General features: G+C 38.5%; 1 protein-coding gene across 13 annotated transcripts in view; it reads right to left on the reverse strand.

Moving 5' to 3' along the window:
- Positions 1-21,753, reverse strand: part of LUC7L3 (LUC7 like 3 pre-mRNA splicing factor) — a 25,027-nt gene extending 3,274 nt beyond the window's left edge. For 5 of the 13 annotated variants that reach the window (XM_067716412.1, XM_067716413.1, XM_067716408.1 and 2 more), the window contains exons 1-9: positions 21,499-21,751; positions 10,411-10,477; positions 7,486-7,525; positions 6,860-7,004; positions 6,431-6,505; positions 5,027-5,131; positions 3,905-4,066; positions 3,225-3,508; positions 2,332-2,492 (exon numbers count right to left, since the gene is read on the reverse strand). In XM_067716412.1, the coding sequence (XP_067572513.1) occupies positions 2,332-2,492; positions 3,225-3,508; positions 3,905-4,066; positions 5,027-5,131; positions 6,431-6,505; positions 6,860-7,004; positions 7,486-7,525; positions 10,411-10,477; positions 21,499-21,597 (1,138 nt within the window). In that variant the 5' untranslated portion in view covers positions 21,598-21,751. Of the gene's footprint in view, positions 1-129; positions 256-644; positions 743-2,331; positions 2,493-3,224; positions 3,509-3,904; positions 4,067-5,026; positions 5,132-6,430; positions 6,506-6,859; positions 7,005-7,485; positions 7,526-9,264; positions 9,336-10,410; positions 10,478-21,498 lie in introns of those variants that run through there. The other 8 variants (XR_010937594.1, XR_010937595.1, XM_067716411.1 and 5 more) reach the window with 6 other exon arrangements.
- Between the last annotated feature and the right edge of the window lie 4 nt (positions 21,754-21,757).

The following is a 21,757-nucleotide window of genomic DNA, read 5'->3' on the forward strand; positions in this document are numbered from 1 at the left end:
AGGAGCATATTCAGTCCATAACACTTGCAAAATGCACGAAGCAACGTCCAAGTAGCTGACTGCAGGACTTGCTTCACGTCTGTCTGTCCACTTATGAGAACTGCGCCAGTACAGTGTGCTCTAACTGACCTTGTGGGAAAGTCCTCCCTTTGTGCCTTATGGGCTTCTCCGGTGCACAGGTAGCTTCAATGAGGAAGAGTCGTCTTGTTGCCCCGTAGAGGACTAGTAGTCAGTCCAATAATCTTATCTTCTGCCCTATATAAATATGGTAGATCTTAATAGTCCTAAGGACATCCACAAAGTGTGGTGGACTTCAGGGCTATGGATTAAAAAAGGAACCTCTCTTGACAAAGAGAGCAACCTAAATTGGTTGGTGGTTAAGAAAGATAGGTTTGTGCAAGAAACCACTTTTCATTTGTGGAGTCAGATAAAGTGCTTTCATTACAGCACGTGGAGTAGTGAGCTCCCTCTTATTCATCGCCATTATCAAATGCTTGCTACTGCTCATATCTGACCTCAAAGTTCAGGCCTTCAGTTATTTATACAGGAGTGCCTAATTGGCCACACGGTATTTTCAAAAGCCAATAAATCATGTCACTTCTATAAGAGATCCCAACGTTTAAAATAAATCTATAACGGCATACCCAATCTTTCAAGATGGACCAGATGCAGAGTTTTCTCTGAATCAAGTCTTCACTCCTTCCTCCACATCTCACCAGGAAAATCCCTGTTTGTCCATAATCTAAACACAATGCAGCTTATTTTACTTAAACAAAAGTTTGATTATATTCCACGATGTCATCATTACAATAAGGATCAGAGTTTAGCAATTCAACTCATCTTTTCTGCTCTCTCTAGAAATTATACAAACTGTTTTTAAGTCAGACCAGTGACATTTATTGCTCAACTTTGATCCCAGATAGTTATGAAGGCTAGCTAGCTTTTGTCCCTGAGAACCAATGCAACTATTTTAAGTGTCACAAATGAGGATACAGCAAAGAGCTTTAGTTCTCAGAGAGAAGTGATTAATTTTATCTCTGACATCCTTATCTGGCTCTTGAGAGTTGACCCATCATCCCCAAAATATATTATACAGAAAGTCTTGCAAAAAGGTTGGGTGAAGCTTTCTTAAAACTTATATAGTCAGTTAACTCTGGGTATCAATTGCCTTTTGAATCACAAAAGTAATTTCTGAACTTAAATGGCAAATACTAAAGCTCACAACAGCAAGTTTTAAAAATTACCCTGTTCCCTACTTTTTAACATTTGCTCCATGTTGTAGAAAAAGTGAATATATGTAAATATTTTTAAAAAGAGAAGGTGCACTTATCTGAGGAAAAATAAAAGACAACAAAAAAAAAATCCATTGTTTGTGCTGCTAGTTTCCTAACTCAGTTAAACCCCACAAAAACCATAGACTAGTTTCATAAAAGAAAATAATGAGTATCACATACACATCTAATACAATAAATTCAAACAGGAGCACACATATTATGTTGGTGATCAAACATGGACAGAGATAGGCAGAACAGGATGGAACAAGCAGAGCCAAGAAAATTAGAAATAAGCCCTTTCTCTCATTCCTGAAAACCATGCAAAGCACAATAGCCCAGTCAATACAAAATGACAGACGCACGAAGAATCTGAAGAAAACGCAGAAAGGCAACCCTAATGATTAAAAGAATTATCGTTCAATGAAGGCTAAGTTGAAAGATGAGAATATCCTTGTGAAAACATGCCAAAAACAAAATGAAAAAGTCCATTAAGAGTGCACAGTGAACCAGATACTGGAATGCCACAGAAAACCAAAGGAAAAAGTAGAGGGGAAAGAGCATGTTGCTTCAATAAAAAACACGGTAAGACACATGTAAGGCATTCAACTACTGCAAACTTAGAAGTACTGAGTTAAATGAATGCTGTACATGAGAACCAATGCAGTAATGTACATTTACTCTGCAAGACATATTATGGAACACTGCAGCAAGTACCAAAAAAAAAAAAAAAAGTTGCCAATAACCAAGAACTCTACACCTTAATAAGGCTAAAAGGTAATGCAATACTTGGAAGAAACTAAATGATAAGCCTTCAAGTTACCAATTGAAGGATGTGACTTTAACATGTTCTAAGAAAACACCAGGCCAACTCATTCTCACAAATCAGAGCAGGAGAGGGAAGAATAATGCTTGTCTCCTACTGAATGGTATTCATCATAAGTGAAAATGAGTATAGCTTGAAGTGGAACTCTGCCTGTGTCTGAAGAAAAGTGAGTCGGTGGGGAGACAAGAAAGTGAAAACATTCTCTTAATAAATTAAATTCTCATAAAAACTAACCTTTCTCCTTGGATTTTCTATCTTGTTCTCTGTCCCGACTTTTGCTCCTGTGCTTATATGACTTTCGATCTCGGCTTTTTGATCTTCTTCGATCCCGACTACGAGATCTATGCTTTCTTTCTGACCTATCATGGCTTCTGCTTCTTCGTCGATCTCTGCTTCTTAAATAATTTGAAACAAAAGGAAAGCAATTTCAGCTGATATTACAGTGATAAAAAACCTTGAAGAATTACATACTGTTGAATAAATAACAAGATTAAAAGCAAAATTTACCCTTAAAGGCAAAAGAATAGAATCTACTATTAAAACATATTTACATTAGAAATCTTAAGAACTGAAAACCCTTCTAACTTCAATTTTTCAAATAGGTAGCCCTACCCAAAATAATTTATAATTTAAATGTCTTGGGCTTCCCTGGTGGCGCAGTGGTTGAGAGTCCGCCTGCCGATGCAGGGGACACGGGTTCGTGCCCCGGTCCAGGAAGATCCCACATGCCACGGAGCGGCTAGGCCCGTGAGCCATGGCCGCTGAGCCTGTGTGTCCAGAGCCTGTGCTCCGCAACGGGAGAGGCCACAACAGTGAGAGGCCTGCGAACCGCAAAAAAAAAAAAAAAAAAAAAAAAAAAAGTCTTCTCAGAATCAATAAGAGAAGCACTTAAAAGACCATCCAATACACTGACTTCCTAATAAGACTGCATCAAACCTCCTTAGACTGCCTCAGAAATAGCAATGAAGTTGCCTCGAAGATGGACTCGTTCAGATTCAACTCTCATAATCCATCCTCACACTTACTGAGACTTAAGAGGGTCAAGTACCAAGGAATATCACTAGTAATTACTACTGTTTATTGCGCACTCACTATATGTCTGGCACTGTTTCATGTGTTCAATATACCTGCTTCGCCTTCTTTCTCTACTTCGTGATCTTTTGTGGTCCCGAGACCTGCTGCATCTTCGGTCAGAAGTTCGGCTTGAGTGACGACTCCTTGATCGACTCCTCTTTCTTCTTTCTCTGTCTCGAGCCCTTTCTTTTTCTCTTTCTTCCTCTTCTCTTCGTCTTTTCCTCTCTCTTTCTTCCCTTTCTCTCTCCCTTTCTTTTTCTCTTTCTTCTCGTTCTTGTTTCTCCTTTTTTAAACGCTCATCACGATCAGGTTCTTCAGTTCTTTTTCTCAATTTTTCCTAAGGAAATAGAGTTTGATTTTTTTTTTAAGAACTATATAAAGACACTGTCAAACAATGGCTACCTAATGTGAAGCATTTTTAGACCAACTTATGGAATTTGATGCCCTAAAAGTGAAATGGAGAAATCTCAACACCATGTATGTACACAAGATATTATTTGACTAAACCCTCAGGAATATTCTTTCTCCCAAATTCCTGGCACTACGGAGTAAAAATAATAAAGTGTTTTGCTAATCTAATGAATAGCAAAGCATTATAGGGATTATCGCTACCTCAAATAACACAGTCAGCAAAAATATCAACGAGAGATTTATATCTCTGTGTGATCAATTTTTAACCATATTAAAATAAAGTACTAGCTATAGCTAAAATACATGTTTATAAGAAACTTACTTTTAATTCTTCTACAGTAGCTTTAATTTTGGCATAGCCCATGTGCTGTTTTCCCATCAAATGGTCATCTACCCGGGACTGGGCATCTCCCACTATCAAAAAGGCTCCACACACTTCACAAACTTCCATTTGTTTTTCTTGGGCAGCAAAACTTTCAATTGTCTGAAATGATAAATCAGTTATTATAAGAATATCTGAGGAAGACAGAACAAACAAATCACCCCAAAAGTACTTAACATTTAGAATAGATTTTTAATTTTGTCAACTGCTACTTTCCACTTCCCCAAAGCCATAATACTGAGCAGCAACTTTTAGAGAGAGGAAGCATGACAGCAGCAATCAACTTTCCACATCACCCAAGAAGTACTGAGACCCCATCCCTCAACTCCAACAAAGAAAGAGCTACCTATACCACCTCGAAAAAGCTACCTATTTTAGTCTGAATTCATTTCTCGCTTGGTTCAACAGGTTAAAAGTGTGGACTCCATATTAAAAATGTTTTTCAAAATCATTAAGGAATTGAACTCACTGAGTATAATCTGAACATATCCTTTTAATATTTGGGAACCAATGACCAATTATATTCTAGCATCAATATCCAAAACATGTATTTTGTACGTACAAATACATACACTGATACAAAATACACTGTATCAAAGGCATATCAAATACATTGACACAAAAACACGTATCAATATCCAAACATTATATTCTCTAACTGAAAGTTAAGAAAGTAGAAGGTATTATTAAGAGTATAGCAATTCTGCACTAAGGTAAATACAAACTGAGTAATTTGTTCTAACAAAAAATAAATAAAACCCAGGCCTAAATCAATTCTTATGATCTAAGGCACAGGTTGGCAAGCCAGCGGCTTAGAGGCCTGTTTTTGTAAAGTTTTACTGGAACAAAGCCACATCCAATTGTTTATATATTGTTTAAAGCTGCTTTTGTAATATACGAGCCTTTATATTACAAATCTTGTGACCTGCAAACCTAAAATATTTACTATGTGGTCCTTTAAAATAAAGTTTGCTGACATTAGAAAACTGTTCTCAAATCAGAATAGATCCTAGTAATTCACAGTGAACAGCCTGGGTAAACCAAAATGAGGTTGCTACTCACCGAAGTTGTGGACCTAAGCAATTCTCTCTCTTCTTTTAACTGTTCAACTAATTTCATCATTCCCTGGGCTTCTTCTACTTTTCCTTCAGATCCTAATTCTTCAATCTAAGGGGAATTTAAAAAGCAGTCAGGATATCTTTCTAACCACACTATCCAAGTATTTTTCTTTTTACCCCAAGCTTCATTAGCATTTAGCGGTTGTTTTGGGTCTTTTTGTTTGGTTTTGTTTAGTGAAGCCTGCATTAATTATGTATACTTGACAGGAACATAAACAGCAAATTTCTAAGGTGCACAATTTCATAAGGTTTGACTCCCATGAAAGCAACACCACCATCTAGATAATAAACATATCCATCACCCGAGAAGGCTTCCTCCTGCCCCTTTGCTGTATCTCCTCCCAAAGCAACCCCTGATCTGCTTTATGTCACTATAGATTAGTTTGCATTTTCTAGAATTTTATTTAAATGGAACCATGCACTTTTTTTTCCTTCTGTAGGGCTCTGGCCTCTTTCACTCAACCTAATTATCTTAAGATTCATCCACAGTTACATGTAATTAATTCCTTTTTATTACTGAATAGTGTATCACACTGTATATAGATCGGGGTCCCCAACCCCCAGATCAAGAGTGGTCCGTGGTCTATTAGGAACCTGGCCACACAGCAGGAGGTGAGCAGCAGGCGAGCAAGCAAAGCTTCATCTGTATTTACAGCTGCTTCCCTATCGCTGACATTACCACCTGAGCTCCACCTCCTGTCAGCATTATGGTGAGCTGTATAATTATTTCATTATATATTACAATGTAACAGCAATAGAAATAAACTGCACGATAAATGTAATGAGCTTGAATCATCCCGAAACCATCCCCCCACCCCCATCTGTGGAAAAACTGTCTTCCATGAAACCGGTCCCTGGTGCCAAAAAGGTTGGGGACCGCTGGTATAGATACATCACATTTTTTTTTATCCATTAACCTACTGACACATGAGTTCTTTCCAGGTTTGTCTGGGGTGTTACTTGCCTAGTATGAATAAAGCCACTATAAACATCGGTATACAACTCTTTGTGTAAACATATGCTTTCATCTCCCTAGCAGTGTAATGGCTCGCGGTGCCTCTTTTAACTTTTTAAGAGAGAAACCTTTTTCCAAAGTGGCTGCACCATTTTACATACCCCAACAGCATAAGATAGTTTGCCCAGCTCTCCACTAACACTTGATATGGTCAGTCTTTTTAATTTTAGCAATTCTAATAGGTGTTCAAAAAGCATCTCACTGTAGATTTGTATTTCCCTAATGTCTAATGACATTGAGCAACTTTACATGTATTTATTTGCCGTCCTTATACCTTCTTTGGTTAAGTGTCTACTCCAAGTATTTTCTGACATTAACGCACACAATTCTCACCTGCTGCAGGAGTACATCGATTTTATCTGTTAGAACCTGAATTTTTTCTTCATTTTTGCCTGTTGGACCAGCTGCCTAATGGAGACAACAGAATGTATTATCAACAACTAAAATACAGAGATAGACGTTCAAAATCTCACATACCATCCCTACTATTTTATTTAATAACTGAAACGCTGAATCACAAGGACAGTAACTCAGTTGCCTCAATTTTTGTTAATCAGCTGCATATTCTGTCAGTTATTTATATCTAAGATCAAAACGTTATGATTAGCAAAATCAATATTATATTTACTAATAAAGAATGAAATTTTAAAAGAATACAAAGTAATGAATGAACCTGAACACAAGTTTCAACACTAGGGAAATCTCTGGGTTTCCAGAGAACAAGGCCACTTTACAAAGACTGTAAATTAATTTCATACTCACCCCAGATGACTGCTGGTTTTGAGATAATGCCAAACGAGCATGGCCTCGTCTAATTCTACGTTCTACTTCTGCAAGTAAGCTCTGTAAGTATCGAAGAAAATCTCTCTCATAGCCAACTTTCATAAAACGAGAACTCTTCTCATACCTAATAAAAATGAAAACAAACAAGCACTGCTTTCCTTCCAAATCTTTCTTGATTACAACTCTCATATTCTATCTTAACTAATCTCATGGACTACTGCGTTTAGACTGAAGGCGTAGGGAATTCCCTAGCGGTCCAGTATTAGGACTCTGTGCTTTCACTGCTGAGGGTCCGGGTTCAACCCCTGGTCAGGGAACTAAGATCCTGCAAGCCGTGAGGAGCCATCAAAAAATAATAATAAAAGAAAAAAAATAAAACACAAATGTGATATAGAAAAAAATGCTTAGGCTTATTCTTGGCATACAGTATGTACTCATATGGTGATACTACATAAAGCTGCATCACTTTGTACCACCCCCAACTAATGAAGAGGACCTCTGTCCAACATTCATTTTACACGAATTTCAATTATTTCTTCAATCCTTGTCCCCTTAAAGCCAAATAATGATGGGGGTGGGGGATGACCCCCCAAAAGGTAACTTACTGTTTTCGCAGATTTTCATCATGAATTTTTTCACAAGGCCCTGAAAGAACAAGAAATATGAAGGTATAAATTATTGAAGTTAACTTTTCTCTTGCTAAAACAAAAGTTCTTTTTAAAAAAGGAAAGAAGATCCATTTAATCACTGAGTAGTCTGTAGACACCTAAATTAAGCCTACTGAATCATGAAGCGACATACCCAAGTAAGCACATGAGAAGTGTTCTCCTTAGTCTTCAAGATGAGTATAACACAGAACTATGTAAGAGAAGAAAAAAGAGGGAGTAGGAGGAATGAAAAAATTGTTCCTTACTGCCACCAAGAAGAAAACTGGGATGAGGGCAGACCACTGGTCTGAACCACCAGCGCCATTTTATTAATTTCGAGTCTCTGTGAATAGTACAAGACTAGCACCCTAGTCCTACCCCTTACCATCTCCAAAAGGCAACCAATTTTGACCCTTTTAGTTGTATCTTCTGGAATTACCTCCATATTTCTAAATTTTATGCTTATTTTGCTTTTTCTTGGTTTATCCTAGGCATCAAAAATTTAGGTTAAATAAACATTCAGTGCTTATATTTTGATTATGCAAGTCCTACATTAACTGCTGAGTCAAACAAAAGGTGCATTATAATGACACTTTCGATAAACTTACTGGAATTCTTTCTTTTGTTTAGTCTTTTCTATGTCTCTATTTCCAAATTCATCTCAAACACTTTAACTCAGCTGTAAGAAACTATCTCAATACCAATGACCCTCAAGATTCAAAATATATCAGATAATCAGCTTTATTTTCTTCCATGAGCTTTCTGTCCTGCTTCAGCCTGGGCTGCTTTTTTTCTAAGCTCACTAATAGAGTTGTCATCCTTAGAAATTCCTTTTCTGGTCTGTACTGAAGTTTACTGGATCTCTTATTTCTCTCCTTGGTTTACGCCCATGAGTTTCCAGAGAAAAGGTGGTAGATAAGTTTGTTGAGACCGTGCATGTCTGAAAATGTCCTTTTGTTTGGCTATATAGCTAACCTAGGTAAAAACATTTTTTCATTCAGAATCCTGAGGGTGATTCTGCAGTGTCTTCAACTTCCAGTGTCATACTGACAAATTTGAGGCCATCCTGACTGATAATCCTATGTGCCCCACCCTCACGCCTGGTGTTCTGGAATTTCACAATGGTGTGGATCTTTTTTCATTTGTTGTACTGAGCTCTTGAAGGACTCACTCAATCTAGAGGGTAAAGTCCTTTAGTAATGCAATATTAAAATTTCCTCCCTTCTGTTTTCTCTATCTAGAACTCTTAATTAGCTATTAGAGGACTGGACTGATATAATTTTTTCAAATTTTAATTTTTTATCAACATTCCACAAATTAATTTTATCCTCAAAACTTTCCCCTGATTTTATTTCAGATTTCTCTAGTTCTAATTTCTAAGAACTCTTCTTAGTTTTTCAAAACTTCCCTTTTAATACAGCATCCTATTCCTCCTGATATGTTCTCTTATTTCTCTGAGGATACTGAATTTAGTTACGGCTTTAAAATTTTTTTTCTTCTGTTTTCCCCCATTATCCACCATATTCCACTAAATTCTTTTTTTCTGTTGGTTTTGGTTAATCTTTTGTGCTTGAAGGTTTTCTTCAAATGTCTGACTGGTATTCCTTGGCTGGCAAAACACTTCCAAAATCTGACTCGAAGTTGGTATGCTCAGGCAGGGTTTGTCAACTAACGGGCTTTACCATAGGAAAATCGGGCAGCAAGACTTTCTTTAGGAGATTCCCCAAGGGTCAGTACCTGTAGATCATTTCTCTGGAACTGTTCACTTTCTCTAAAGAATCCTCTTCTCTTCTGCCTGGGGAAAAACATCTGGCTGTATCCTTCTAGGAACAGGGCAGAGGAAGGGAATGGGAAAACCTCACTATTGAAAATACAGACTCATTTTATCTCTTATAGTCTCATCTTCGTTCATTACTGCCCTATCCTGTATCTCTACTCCCAGTATCTAGATACATCCAGCCCTAATGTGCTCTTAATGTTTTAGGGCAAGCTGTTAATGTTTCTAGAATGATACTAGTTATGTACCATCCTTGGGAGAAGAAAATGATCAGATTTTTTTTTGCATTTTGTGGCTCAAATGAACTAGTCTCTTTACCCCAATTTCTTCAGAACATAACCCCCGGGGTCTCCTGGGCTGTAGGGGTGGGAGACAGAATCACCAGATGCACAGGTCTGACCACACAGACTAGTGGTTCTCAACAAGGGCAGTTTTGCCCCCAGAGGTATCTGGCAATGCCTGGAGGCATTTTTGGTTGTCACAATTGGGAGATGTTACTGGCATCTACTGGGTACAGGCCAAGGATGCTACTAAACATCCTACAATCCACAGGACAGCCCCTCCCACCCCCGCAAACACAGAATTTTCCAGGTAAAACTGTCAAATGTCAAGGTTGAGAAACCCTGAACTAGACTAATCTCTGGTTTTCAGCCCCATGATTCAACTCTGCCTTCTATGGTACCTGATGCCTCCAAATCCTGAGCCTGTCCAGGGTTCTGCTGATCAAACTCTTTCTTCTGTTTAATATCCCCTTCTGCAGGCTTTTAGGGTACAGGTTTCTCTGCTATTCTTCCATCCACTTGTCATCTTCCAAAAATGTGCTGACATCTCTAATGTTATCTCGACTCTTCCATTTACACCTTTTTTGTTTTTAAATTTTCATTTTAGTGGAAGGGTTTCAGGAGGGAGTGGAAATAGATATGTATATTCAATTAAGCCACCATGTTTAATTAGACTGACATTTATTAATACATTCAAAAAACTAAGCCAGGAAAGAAATTACTTTATCAACAAACCTTTAAGAGGAAACTTCTTTTCAAAATTATAAAGTATCAGTTTCTCTTTAATCATAAATTCGATAAAAGTTACACAGAACACTTACTTACCAAGATCAGAACGAGTGTTTGTGAACAATTCCGCAGGACAAAAGCCACAGAGATAATATTTACAAACCTAGTGAAGAAAAACAAAGGTAATTTAACTTTTTGAAATTGTTTGGTTTTAGAACTATACCAGAAAAGGGTGCCAAATAACTATTTTCTCATTTCATGATCTTCATCTTTCAACCAAGTAAGTTTAAGAATAATTTCATTTGTTAAGCCATTTAGTTAGGTAAATTAATGACTTTCAGACTCCTGGATTCCAGTACAAGAAATGCAGGACTGACAGTTACCAGCATTTTCTATTTCTATAATTACTTCCTATTTCTATTACAGTATTAGAAATCACTGCCCTACTCCCAAGCAACAAAAAATATTGGATAAAGACATCCAGAAAAAAGATAACTTTTTATTTTTAATTAAAAACACACTGTTCTTATTTTCCTAACTTTGTTAAAGACCAGAACCAATTTACAGACTAAGACTTGGAAATCACTGCCTAAATTCCAAATAACACTTATTTAAAGCAATCTGGTTCAGTATTTTCACTTAAAGAGATCCTGTAACAGGCCCTAAGGTGTAGTGGATATTTTCACACATGCCAGCACTTTACTGAGTAATTTCTATGGTATGAGGAAGAATTATTAACATGAAACCGACTTTTAATTCTCTCTCATTGGTACTTTTGTAACTCCTTCAGATATATTCCGAGACTGCTCTATCCTATGTTTAATTCTATAACACTGCAAACCAAAACCTGTTAAGCAAAATTCCAAAATATCTCCCTTCATATAACCCTTCATTGTTATTGGGTAAATTTTCAATGTACAACTATAACACATGATAGAAAAGGTCTGCTAAATTTAAGATTGAATGAGTTTTTTCGAGACACTTAGAACTGGATGTTAAATCTGAAATAGATTTAGATTGTTTTTTGCTTCAAAGGTCAATTGTTTTATACTTGTGTGAAGCAATGTGGTTCCATAAGCTGTGTCCAGAAGAACGAAGGTCTTATAAAGAAAGGTCTCATAAAGAACAATGAGATTCAAAAATCATGTCTAAACAGATTTAGTTTTATATAAATATTATCCTGTTATATGTAGCCATATGTCATAGTATCTTTGTACCATTTTCTTTTCTTTAGAAGTTCTAACACTCGATTTTAAATTATTAAAAAGGCTCTGTATGACCACAAATAACATGTTGGCGAGGATGTGGAGAAAGGGGAACCCTTGTACACTGTTGGTAGGAATGTAAATTGGTGCAGCCACTGTGGAAAAACCGTATGTAAGTTCCTCAAAAAATAAAAATAGAACTACCATATATGATCCAACAATTCCACTCCAGGGTATATATCCAAAGAAAACGAAAACACTAATTCAAAATGATACATGCACCCCAATGTTCACAGCAGCGTTATTTACAATAGCCAAGATATGGAAGCATCCTAAGTGTCCCTCAACACATGAATGGATAAAGAAAATATGGTATATATACACAATGGAACACTAATCAGCCATGAAAATTTGCCATTTGCAACAACAAAGATGGACTTGGAGGGGATTATACTTAGTGAAATAAGCCAGACAGAGAAAGACAAATACTGTATGCATTTGTGGAATCTTAAAAAAAAAAAAAAGCAAATTAGTGAATATAATAACAACAAAATAAAACAGACTCTGTGATATAGAGAACAAATGGGAAAAGGGAGGGGCAAAATAGAGGTAGTGTATTAAGAGGTACAGACTATGATGTATAAAATAAATAAGCTACAAAGATATATTGTACAGCACAGGGAATATAGCCAATATTTTACAGTAACTGTAAATGGAGTAAAATCTTTAAAAATTGTAAATCACTATGTTGTACACCCGAAACTTATATAATATTGTAAATCAACTATACCTGAATTTTAAAAGGGCTCTATACATGCAAATGTTTTAAAATGCTATATACTTTTCTAATTATTAAAAAGTCTGATTTGTTAAATTTTGCACCCACTTTAAGTGTATCAGCAAAATACCAATGCCAACATTCAGTTTAAGAATCTCTTTCAGGGGACTTCCCTGGTGGCACAGTGGTTAAGATTCCGTGCTCCCAATGCAGGGAGCCCAGGTTTGATCCCTGGTCAGGGAACTAGATCCCGCATGCATGCCGCAACTAAGAGTTTGCATGCCACAACTAAGGAGCAGGCGAGCCACAACTAAGGAGCCCATGAGCCGCAACTAAGACCCGGCGCAACCAAATAATTAACTAATAAAAAAAAAAGAATCCCTTTCATTTGGGGGAAGGAGGACAGAGACAAAGAGGGTATGCTACTTATCTTTCAGACTATTAACCCTGGTTCCAAGGGCCCAAAAATTATTTAACAAATTTCCCACAATTTTAATAGTTATATGAAATAGGTTAATAATAGTTATTACCAGCATTTACCATTACTTATAGCTACAAATTATATGGTTTTAATTATATTATTTAATTTTAAAACTAAACTTGGCGTTCAGCTCTCATAAGTATAAAAGTTTACTATCATAAGTATGAAAGTTATTACTATCACTATGCATTTTGCTTTCAAGTACATATGTAAATATAAGACTACTGTTCATTAAAACAAAAGGAATAAACATCTCTATGGTCCCTCCTGACTCTTAAATATAACCAAATACAAACTTGAGTATTTCTAGGAAGGAAATCTTTTTGGAAGTATTTCCAAATAGTACTTATAGAATCTTAGTTTTAATAACATTTATCACCAAAATCAAACTAACCTGGGTCTGAACTGGGATTTACCACATACTGTATGACTTAAGTTTTCTGTAAAAGTGGGGATGACTACTAACTTCAAGGTTTGTCATAAAATGTGTAATAAATTCTGGTTTTTAAAACTAAAATACCTCTGATTTTCAGAGCTATTCAAAGTTTTATTCTTAGGACTTCCCTGGTGGCACAGCAGTTAAGAATCTGCCTGCCAATGCAGGGGACACGGGTTTGATCCCTGGTCCAGAAAGATCCCACATACCACGGAGCAACTAAGCCCATGCACCACAACGACTGAGCCTGCACTCTAGAACCCGCGAGCCACAACTACTGAGCCTGCGCGCCACAACGACTGAAGCCTGCACGCCTAGAGCCCATGCTCCGCAACAAGAGAAGCCACTGCAATGAGAAGCCCGTGCACCGCAACGAAGAGTAGCCCCCGCTCGCCGCAACTAGAGAAAGCCCACACACAGCAAGGAAGACCCAACACAGCCAAAAATAATAAACAAATAAAATAAATAAAGTTTTATTCTAAACTCTAAGTCTTATTTATATAAATAGTTTTCAAAAAAACAGTACATTCTAAGTGGTCAAAACTCTAAGTCTAAATATACTATGTCAGTTTTCCAATAAAATACGTGAGTGAACACACTTAAATCTAGTAAGTACTGTATGGAATTTTAATTTTAAACGGCATTTAATTTGAAAAAGTAGAAAATGACACTTAAACAATCATTTAACACTATGTGCTAAAAACGATGCTTGAAGTATCAATACAAGACCATGTTAAGACTCACTCCTCAAGAAGCTCGGTTTAGTAGTGACACAAAAACTAAAATGTACATGCATCACTAGAACAGACAGGAATTTAGTCAGGAATGTCAAGTGGTGAAGCTTGAACTGGTTAAGTTCAGAAGTGGAATGACAAGACATTCTAGGCATAAGGAAACATGAAAAGACAGACATAGCAGAGTATGAAATAGGCAAGTTGAAATAGGTATGCTTGGAGAGGCAACATACTGCAGAGTTTGAAACGTGGCCGCCACTTTTCACCTGTAACTCTGCCTCGTGTCCTCAATACAAAAAAAGGAGACAATAAGTATTTCACAGTGGGATTGTAAAATTTAAACTCTCCATTTACTGAATTGGGAGAAATGAGCAAATAAGTCTGGTTTTTTAAATACTACCCATTACTTTTTAAAATGTCTTTAGGCACTATGTAGATCAAATAAGGCATGCCAGCAGGTCTACCTATAATTTAGTCCAATCATTCCATCTGAGATGAGAAACTGAGATCAACCACATGACCTGCCCTGAAGGCATCTAGCTACTTACAAAATAGAGTTTAAAATCTATTTTCCTAATTCTGTTCTGTGTGCTCTTTCCACTCTCCAATTCTCCTTAAGATACTGTTGCAAAGAAATGGAACATCAACACATTTGTTATTCTACCCAATAAACTCTAGCTACTTAGACTGCTTCTTTTAACCCTTCCCAGCGATTGAGGATGTTTAACTAAAAATATTAACAGTCTTTGACTCAGCAAGTCTTTACTAAATGTCCATCATGGACCTAGAAGTCTGATAACCAAAGGTGGCAAGGGGGAGCAGAGTTCTCATAACATAATTGTGATTCTCTTGATAAATTAAGGTAACACTAAAGACCAGAAGAGTTCAATCTCAACAGCACACTTTTCACTACCACTCAAAAGAATGCAGATACAACCAATCTTAGGAATGTGACTAGGAAATTTTAATTCCAAGTTTCCATCACATTAAACAAAGTCAAACTGTCAAAAATTAAAACAATATCTGAAAATAAAATTCAAAAAAATAAAAACCTGGCATTAGATACTCTGTTGGGAAAAGGAACATTCCAAACATTACTAGAGTTGTGGGACAATTTCGCAGCATCCATCAAAATGACTAAGTAAAATATGCATTTAACTTAGTCATTATCTTTCTAGGAATCTATCCTACAAATGATTCAGCTACATGTATGAGAACATTCATTGCGGATTGGTTGGTAATGGTAAAAGAATTTGACATAATCTACATATCCACCAGGAAATAGTTAAACTAAGGTAGATTTTTTTTAAATTTATTTTTGGTTGTGTTGGGTCTTCGTTGCTTAACGCGGGCTTTCTCTAGTTGCGGCGAGTGGGGGCTACTCTCAGTTGTGGTGCGCGGGCTTCTCATTGCTGTGGCTTCTCTTGTTGCAGAGCACGGGCTCTAGTCACGCAGGCTTCAGTAGTTGCAACACGCGGGCTCAGTAGTTGTGGCACACAGGTTCTAGAGCACAGGCTCAGTAGTTGGGGCACACGGGCTTAGTTGCTCCGCGGCATGTGGGATCTTCCCGGACCAGGGCTCAAACCCATGTCCCCTGCATGGCAGGCAGATTCTTCCTTGCACCACCAGTGAAGCGCTAAGGTAGATTTACATGTACCAATGAGGAAAGATTCCACAGTATAAGTGAAAGTTGTTAAGTATATATTATAATTTATATAACATTACATTACTATATGACAACTTTCACTTCTATATCTGTGTCTGTAAATTACTAGGAAAGATCTGGAAACATACATACAAATTTTTAAGCTTTTCCAGGAGAATGTGACAATAGGAAGGGGAGACAAGGTCAGACTTTCGCTGTTTACTTCTAATTTTAATCTTTTATAGTAAAGCAAGTTTACTTTTGTAAAAAATCATTTTAACAACTCTAAATCAGAGGGGACGTAATAATAAAATCAATTCCTAACATAGTAATTAGTCATGGTTCACTCTTTTTTATTGCCTACACAAATTTCTTGTAAAATTTTAATCAATTTTCCACAGTAGCTGAGATAGTAAACATCTCTCTCCCACTAAGAAGCCTTCAATTATTTCCCAATGTCATTTAGTCCCAACTTTTAACAAGGCTTATAAAAAACATTCAAAACAAGGTTCCTGCTCATCTATCTACACACCTCCTCCCCCAACAACAAAAACAAGGGCTTCAGCTCTAATACCATTCACAATTTCTCAGGCCTAAGATTCTCTCCAGCCCCTAGTAACATTTGTCTTCTCTCCCTCAGGCTAACTCCTACGAATCCTTTAGGTCTCAGTATTTAAAGTCCACTTTAAGAGGCCTTCCCCAAGTACCCCAGTCTGGGTTAAGTGCCCCTTTCATGTGTGCTTTTCTAGACCCTCTACTTTCCCCCACTGTGCTACAAAAGCCCATTACTCCTTCATAACTGCTACCAAATGACAGTTCTCTCAGGGAAAGTGCTGCATCTATACTATTCGGTTGTACATATTATAAGAATGATACATTTTTGTGTCATTCAAAATAATCTGTATTATTTGTATCATCCAAAGTAATTATAGGAACTTCCTCAATTTACAAGAAATGATCAGAAAATTAAACACATTTCATAAAACAATGAAACACTGTATACTAACATAAGCTACTTTCTCCCCTTGTGAAGAAATCAAGTCTAATGAGATACCAGGAATTCCCTGGAAGTCCAGTAGTTAGGACTCCGTGCTTTCACTGCTTGAGGGTCCAGATTTAATCCCTGGTCAGGGAACTAAGATTCCACAAGCTGCACGGTGCATCAGAAGGAAAAAAAAGTCTAATGAGACAGAGACAGACAGAGACAGAGACAGAGACAGAGACAGACAGAGAGAGAGAGAGAGAGAGAGGGAGAGAGAGAGAGAGAGAGGGAGGGAGGGAGGGAGGGAGGGAGGGAGGGAGGGAGGGAGAGAGAGAGACATGGTTTCCCAAAGGCAATCAAATATTAAGGAAATACCTTAATATTTTCAGTCTGATAATAATATTGTGGTTATTTATTTGTCGTGCTCCAAGGCATGCAGAATCTTAGTTCCCCAACCAGGGAGCGAACCTGATGCCCCCTGTACTAGCAGTCTTAACCACAGGAATGCCAGGGAAGTCCCAGTCCTTATATTTTAGAGACAGATAATGATGTCTTTAAGGTTGAAATGATAGAACTGCTTCAAAATAGTGAAAGAGGTAGGACATACAGAGGAAATAATACTGGCCATCTGTTGATAATGTGTCTCACTGGGTATGGTTACATGCAGAGTTCATTCCACTATTCACTTCTGTATGTGTTTTGGAGAGAAAAAAGCAAACAGCAGTTATATACACAAAATATAGGCTGCTGGCAATTCCAAGAAGCCCAACACTTACCATGTACTACAGAGTGTGGCAGGAGATGTCTATACTTCTGACAGAAATAACATTTTGGTGACTATGAATTAAAACTGTCTAGCAGGGCTTCCCTGGTGGCGCAGTGGTTGAGAGTCCGCCTACCGATGCAGGGGACACGGGTTCTTGCCCCGATCCGGGAAGATCCCACATGCCACGGAGCGGCTAGGCCCGTGAGCCACGGCCACTGAGCCTGTGCGTCCAGAGCCTGTGCTCCACAACAGGAGAGGCCACAACAGTGAGAGGCCCATGTACCACACACACAAAAAAAAAAAACAAAAAAACTGTCTAGTAAAATACCTGTAGATGCCATGCGGTATATTTACTCATTTTTTGCTTCCAATTTCCTTCTTAGATTCTGAATCCTTTTTTTTTTGCGGTACGCGGGCCTCTCACTGTTGTGGCCTCTCCCGTTGCGGAGCACAGGCTCCGGACACTCAGGCTCAGCGGCCGTGGCTCACGGGCCCAGCCGCTTCGCGGCATGTGGGATCTTCCCGGACCGGGGCACGAACCCGTGTCCCCTGCATCGGCAGGCGGACTCTCAACCACTGCGCCACCAGGGAAGCCCTGAATCCCTTTTTTAGATGTTAAAAGTCACAAGTAAAAATGTGGACAGTAACTTAACTGTTCTTTCTTTTCTAAACAACTTTCAGTGTCAGCGACAGTATCTGCTAACATTGTGAAAATTTTAGAAAAGAACATTTATTTCAATTCCCTTCATAAATTAAGCCTTCATTGAAAAGAGGGCACACTTGAATTTGAAAAATTATGAACAAAGTCTCATTTTACATATTATTAGAATCAGAGTTAAGTCAACACTTAACTTCACTTTGGGGTTGAGATCTACAATATAAAATCCTCAATTTGAACTACAAAATTCTTTTCATATACATAATAATAAAAGCTCCAGACCAAACTTTACAATTCCCTACAATCTCAACTCTTCAGATGATCAGAAGGCTACCAATGCCTTCTCTATCAAACGCTGAAATCTTTGCATGTGAACACTAACCAAAAGGTGCTCACACTAGGCAGGTAAAATCATATGCTTTCCTCATTACCCTGGTTGTTTAGGATTAACAAAGCAGAGCAAACTGCTTAACGCAAAAATACTAATCTCAAGGAAATGTAAAATATTAATCAATGAGGGAGGAGGGTGTGTCAATGAATCCTTGGAACAGTATTAAAGCTGATTTGACTTGAGTTGAAAACTACTTTAGTTGAACACTACTTTCTCTCAGATCCAAAGGTAACAATCTACAAAAGTTGGAAAGGCCTGTAACGTAAAGCACTTTCTCTGATAGTGGTTACATACATCTTTACAAATAAATGAAAGGTCAGTAATTTGCATCACAGAAGCATCCTTCACTTAAAAGTGAGTTTCCCCCAAGTGCTTCTAGCTCACAATTAAAAACCTAGTATTGGGCTTCCCCGGTGGCACAGTGGTTAAGAATCCGCTTGCCAAGGCAAGGAACATGGGTTTGATCCCTGGCCTGGTAAGATCCCACATGCCGCAGAGCAACTAAGCCCGTGCACCACAACTACTGAGCCTGCGAGCCACAACTACTGAGCCCGAGTGCCACAATTACTGAGCCCGAGTGACACTACTGAGCCCAAGTGCCACAACTACCGAAGCCTGCGCACCCAGAGCCCGTGCTCCGCAACAAGAGAAGCCACGACAATGAGAAGCCCGTGCACTGCAACGAAGAGTAGCCCCCATTCGCTACAACTAGAGAAAGCCCACACACAGCAACGAAGACCCAACACAGCCAAAAATAAAAACAAATAAATTTATTAAAACAAAAAAACCTAGTATTGACACTAAGGACGTGGGTCAGGAAGCAGTAGTTCACAAGCTTTAGAATGCATAAAGATGCCATTTTAAAAAATGCAGATTTCTGGGGCCTTAATGTAGACCTATCAGAATGGGGGTGGGTGGGCGCCCAAGAAGTACAGATATCTGCATTTAAAACAAATTCCAAAGATCAGTCTGATGCAGACATCTAGGAATTTTTTAACACTAAGGTAAAGCTTCCATTTCATTGTTAAACAAAAGGACCCCACCCAGCTGAAATGGCTTTCTGCATCCAGTGCAAGTGTGGCAAAGAAAAATTTCCAGATAGAACAGGAATGCAAAAATATTTGGGGGAATTCCCTGGTGGTCCAGTGGTTAGGACTCCACGCTTTCACTGACTAGGGCTTGTGTTTGATCCCTGGTCAGGGACTAAGATCCCACAAGCCTCGAGGCGTGGCCAAAAAAATAAAAAATTGAAATATCAGGTTACAGTGATGGTGAAACCCTTACAGTACATACTGGGGTTGTCTATTCCTCCAGGATTTTAGGACTAACAGCCAACAACATACGCAAATGACCTGGAAGTGATGCCACGAGCTTCCCCAGCTTTATAAAACTCTATAGTAATTCCTGCTTATTTAGAAGAGGCCACACGCTGGTCTACACCAACCTTTCCTTGCAGACAAGAATCTGAAACACCAGCAATTGACTTTTTCAAATCCCTGAATCTAGAATGAAGTGCAACTTGTCATTAAAGGCATAAAATATTTTAACAGCACCACAAGTTTAAATCAGTGAGAAGCACTAAAAGGAAAAAAAAACCCTGAAAGGAAAACAGATTTATTGAACTAAGACGACATAAAACTTAAGTTGCTTTTCTGACAGCCTCATTACTTATGTTATAAACCCAGCACATGTAATGGAATATGGCAATAAAATACCACCAGGAAAAAAAGTTTCTCCACAACACTTGTTCAAAACCAATTAGGCACAGACATAGGCTGCTCCAGTTGATGAGCAATCAAAAGGAATTTTCCCTCTGTAATTCAAAATAGATAAATGTCCTATTTGCCCATCAAGTGAATCATAATGTTCATTTTTTCTTTTTGCAAAGCTTAGATTACTGAGTGAAGTGGTAAAAGAAAAAGTTACTTCACTGTGACAAAGAAATGCCTAGAAAAGAAAGAATCAAGGCAAAAAACACAGTTACTCTATGAATTCTACCACAACACTTCATACTACTGTGGAATCAGGCAGCGCCCACTTTAGTCAAACGCTTATTTTTTAAGGTACTGAAAAGACTTGTCTAGCACCAACTTGTTTTCCCGCACTGCAAGAGAAATTTTATTCTGACCAAAGCCTATGTTTAAAATGAGTAAGCAACTTCAAAAAAAAGGCATATTTGTTTATTCCTTCATATTTTGATTAGTAATTGCCTTTAAATTATCTTGTTTGATGACAACCACACGTAAAATTAAGTTCTACATCTACTCTTCAGGTAAGACCTAAAACAAATGTTACACACCGTGTTCAAAACACTAGATAAACATCAGAGTATTTGCAGAGAGCCAGTTTCATAGAACTGTGGAAAGTGAACAAGACCACAAAGATTAGGTTTAGGATCGCCATTTAACTTGCCAAAAGACCTTAGGTGAGCCTCTCAAGTCTCATCTGTGAAACCGGGTTTATAATTATTTACCCCTACAGGGTTAAGAAAATCAAATGAGTTTCATGTGAAGAAAATGCCTTGACAATTATCTACATGAATGGCTTACTAGACCGTACTGCTATCAAACAATATTTGTAAATCACGGTGAACCCTACCAAGTTATGGCCTCTTTTAAAATTTTATTTCCCCATGTAAGCGTCGAAACTGAACCATTACTGAAATAATATACTGTTACGATTTTTACCACTAATGCTGGCCAGAAATTTCAGTCTAAATACGTCGCTCAGCCCAAATAACGGTAGAATTTGCCCTTTCCCCTATTTCACAATGAAGTGAAAACTCCACAGCCTATAGATGTTAAAAAAAAAAAAAAAATGCCTTCCTTTCCCGCCTTTCCCTGCCTGATTAAGGTGCTTTTCAATTCTGCCAAGGGTCTTTTTGACTTCCTTGATACTTAAACAACAATAAGTCATCCCTTATCCTAGGATCCAGGAGGACTCCTCCCTCCCGGGCTATCCTCCCGGCTCCCTCCGGCCACGGGGTCAGACACTTGACCCCGGGGCGGCCCGGGCCCCAAACCGCGCCGCGTCCCCGGCAGGCCCCAGTCCGTTCCACTCCCCTCCCCCACGGCGCCCGGGCACAGGCCCAAGGCCCGCGGGACTTACGCTCTCGTGGTCCCACCGCACGTTGCTGCGCTTCTCATCCGGGGCGAGGTTTCGGTCCCGGCCCATTAATTCATCCAACAATTGCGCGGCCGAAATCATGGTGCTTTCCTCGGGCGACTGCTCCCACCAGCCCTGGCACCCACCAAAGAAAACGCCGGCGACACAGTCGCCAAGCTCTCCAGCCCGCTCCCGGCCTAAAAGCCTGCGCTAAACAGGAGCCGACAAGACAAAATGGCCGCCGCGCGGACGCCTTCCCAAC

This window comes from Pseudorca crassidens, chromosome 19 (genome assembly GCF_039906515.1).
Source record: "Pseudorca crassidens isolate mPseCra1 chromosome 19, mPseCra1.hap1, whole genome shotgun sequence".
NCBI lineage: Eukaryota > Metazoa > Chordata > Mammalia > Artiodactyla > Delphinidae > Pseudorca > Pseudorca crassidens.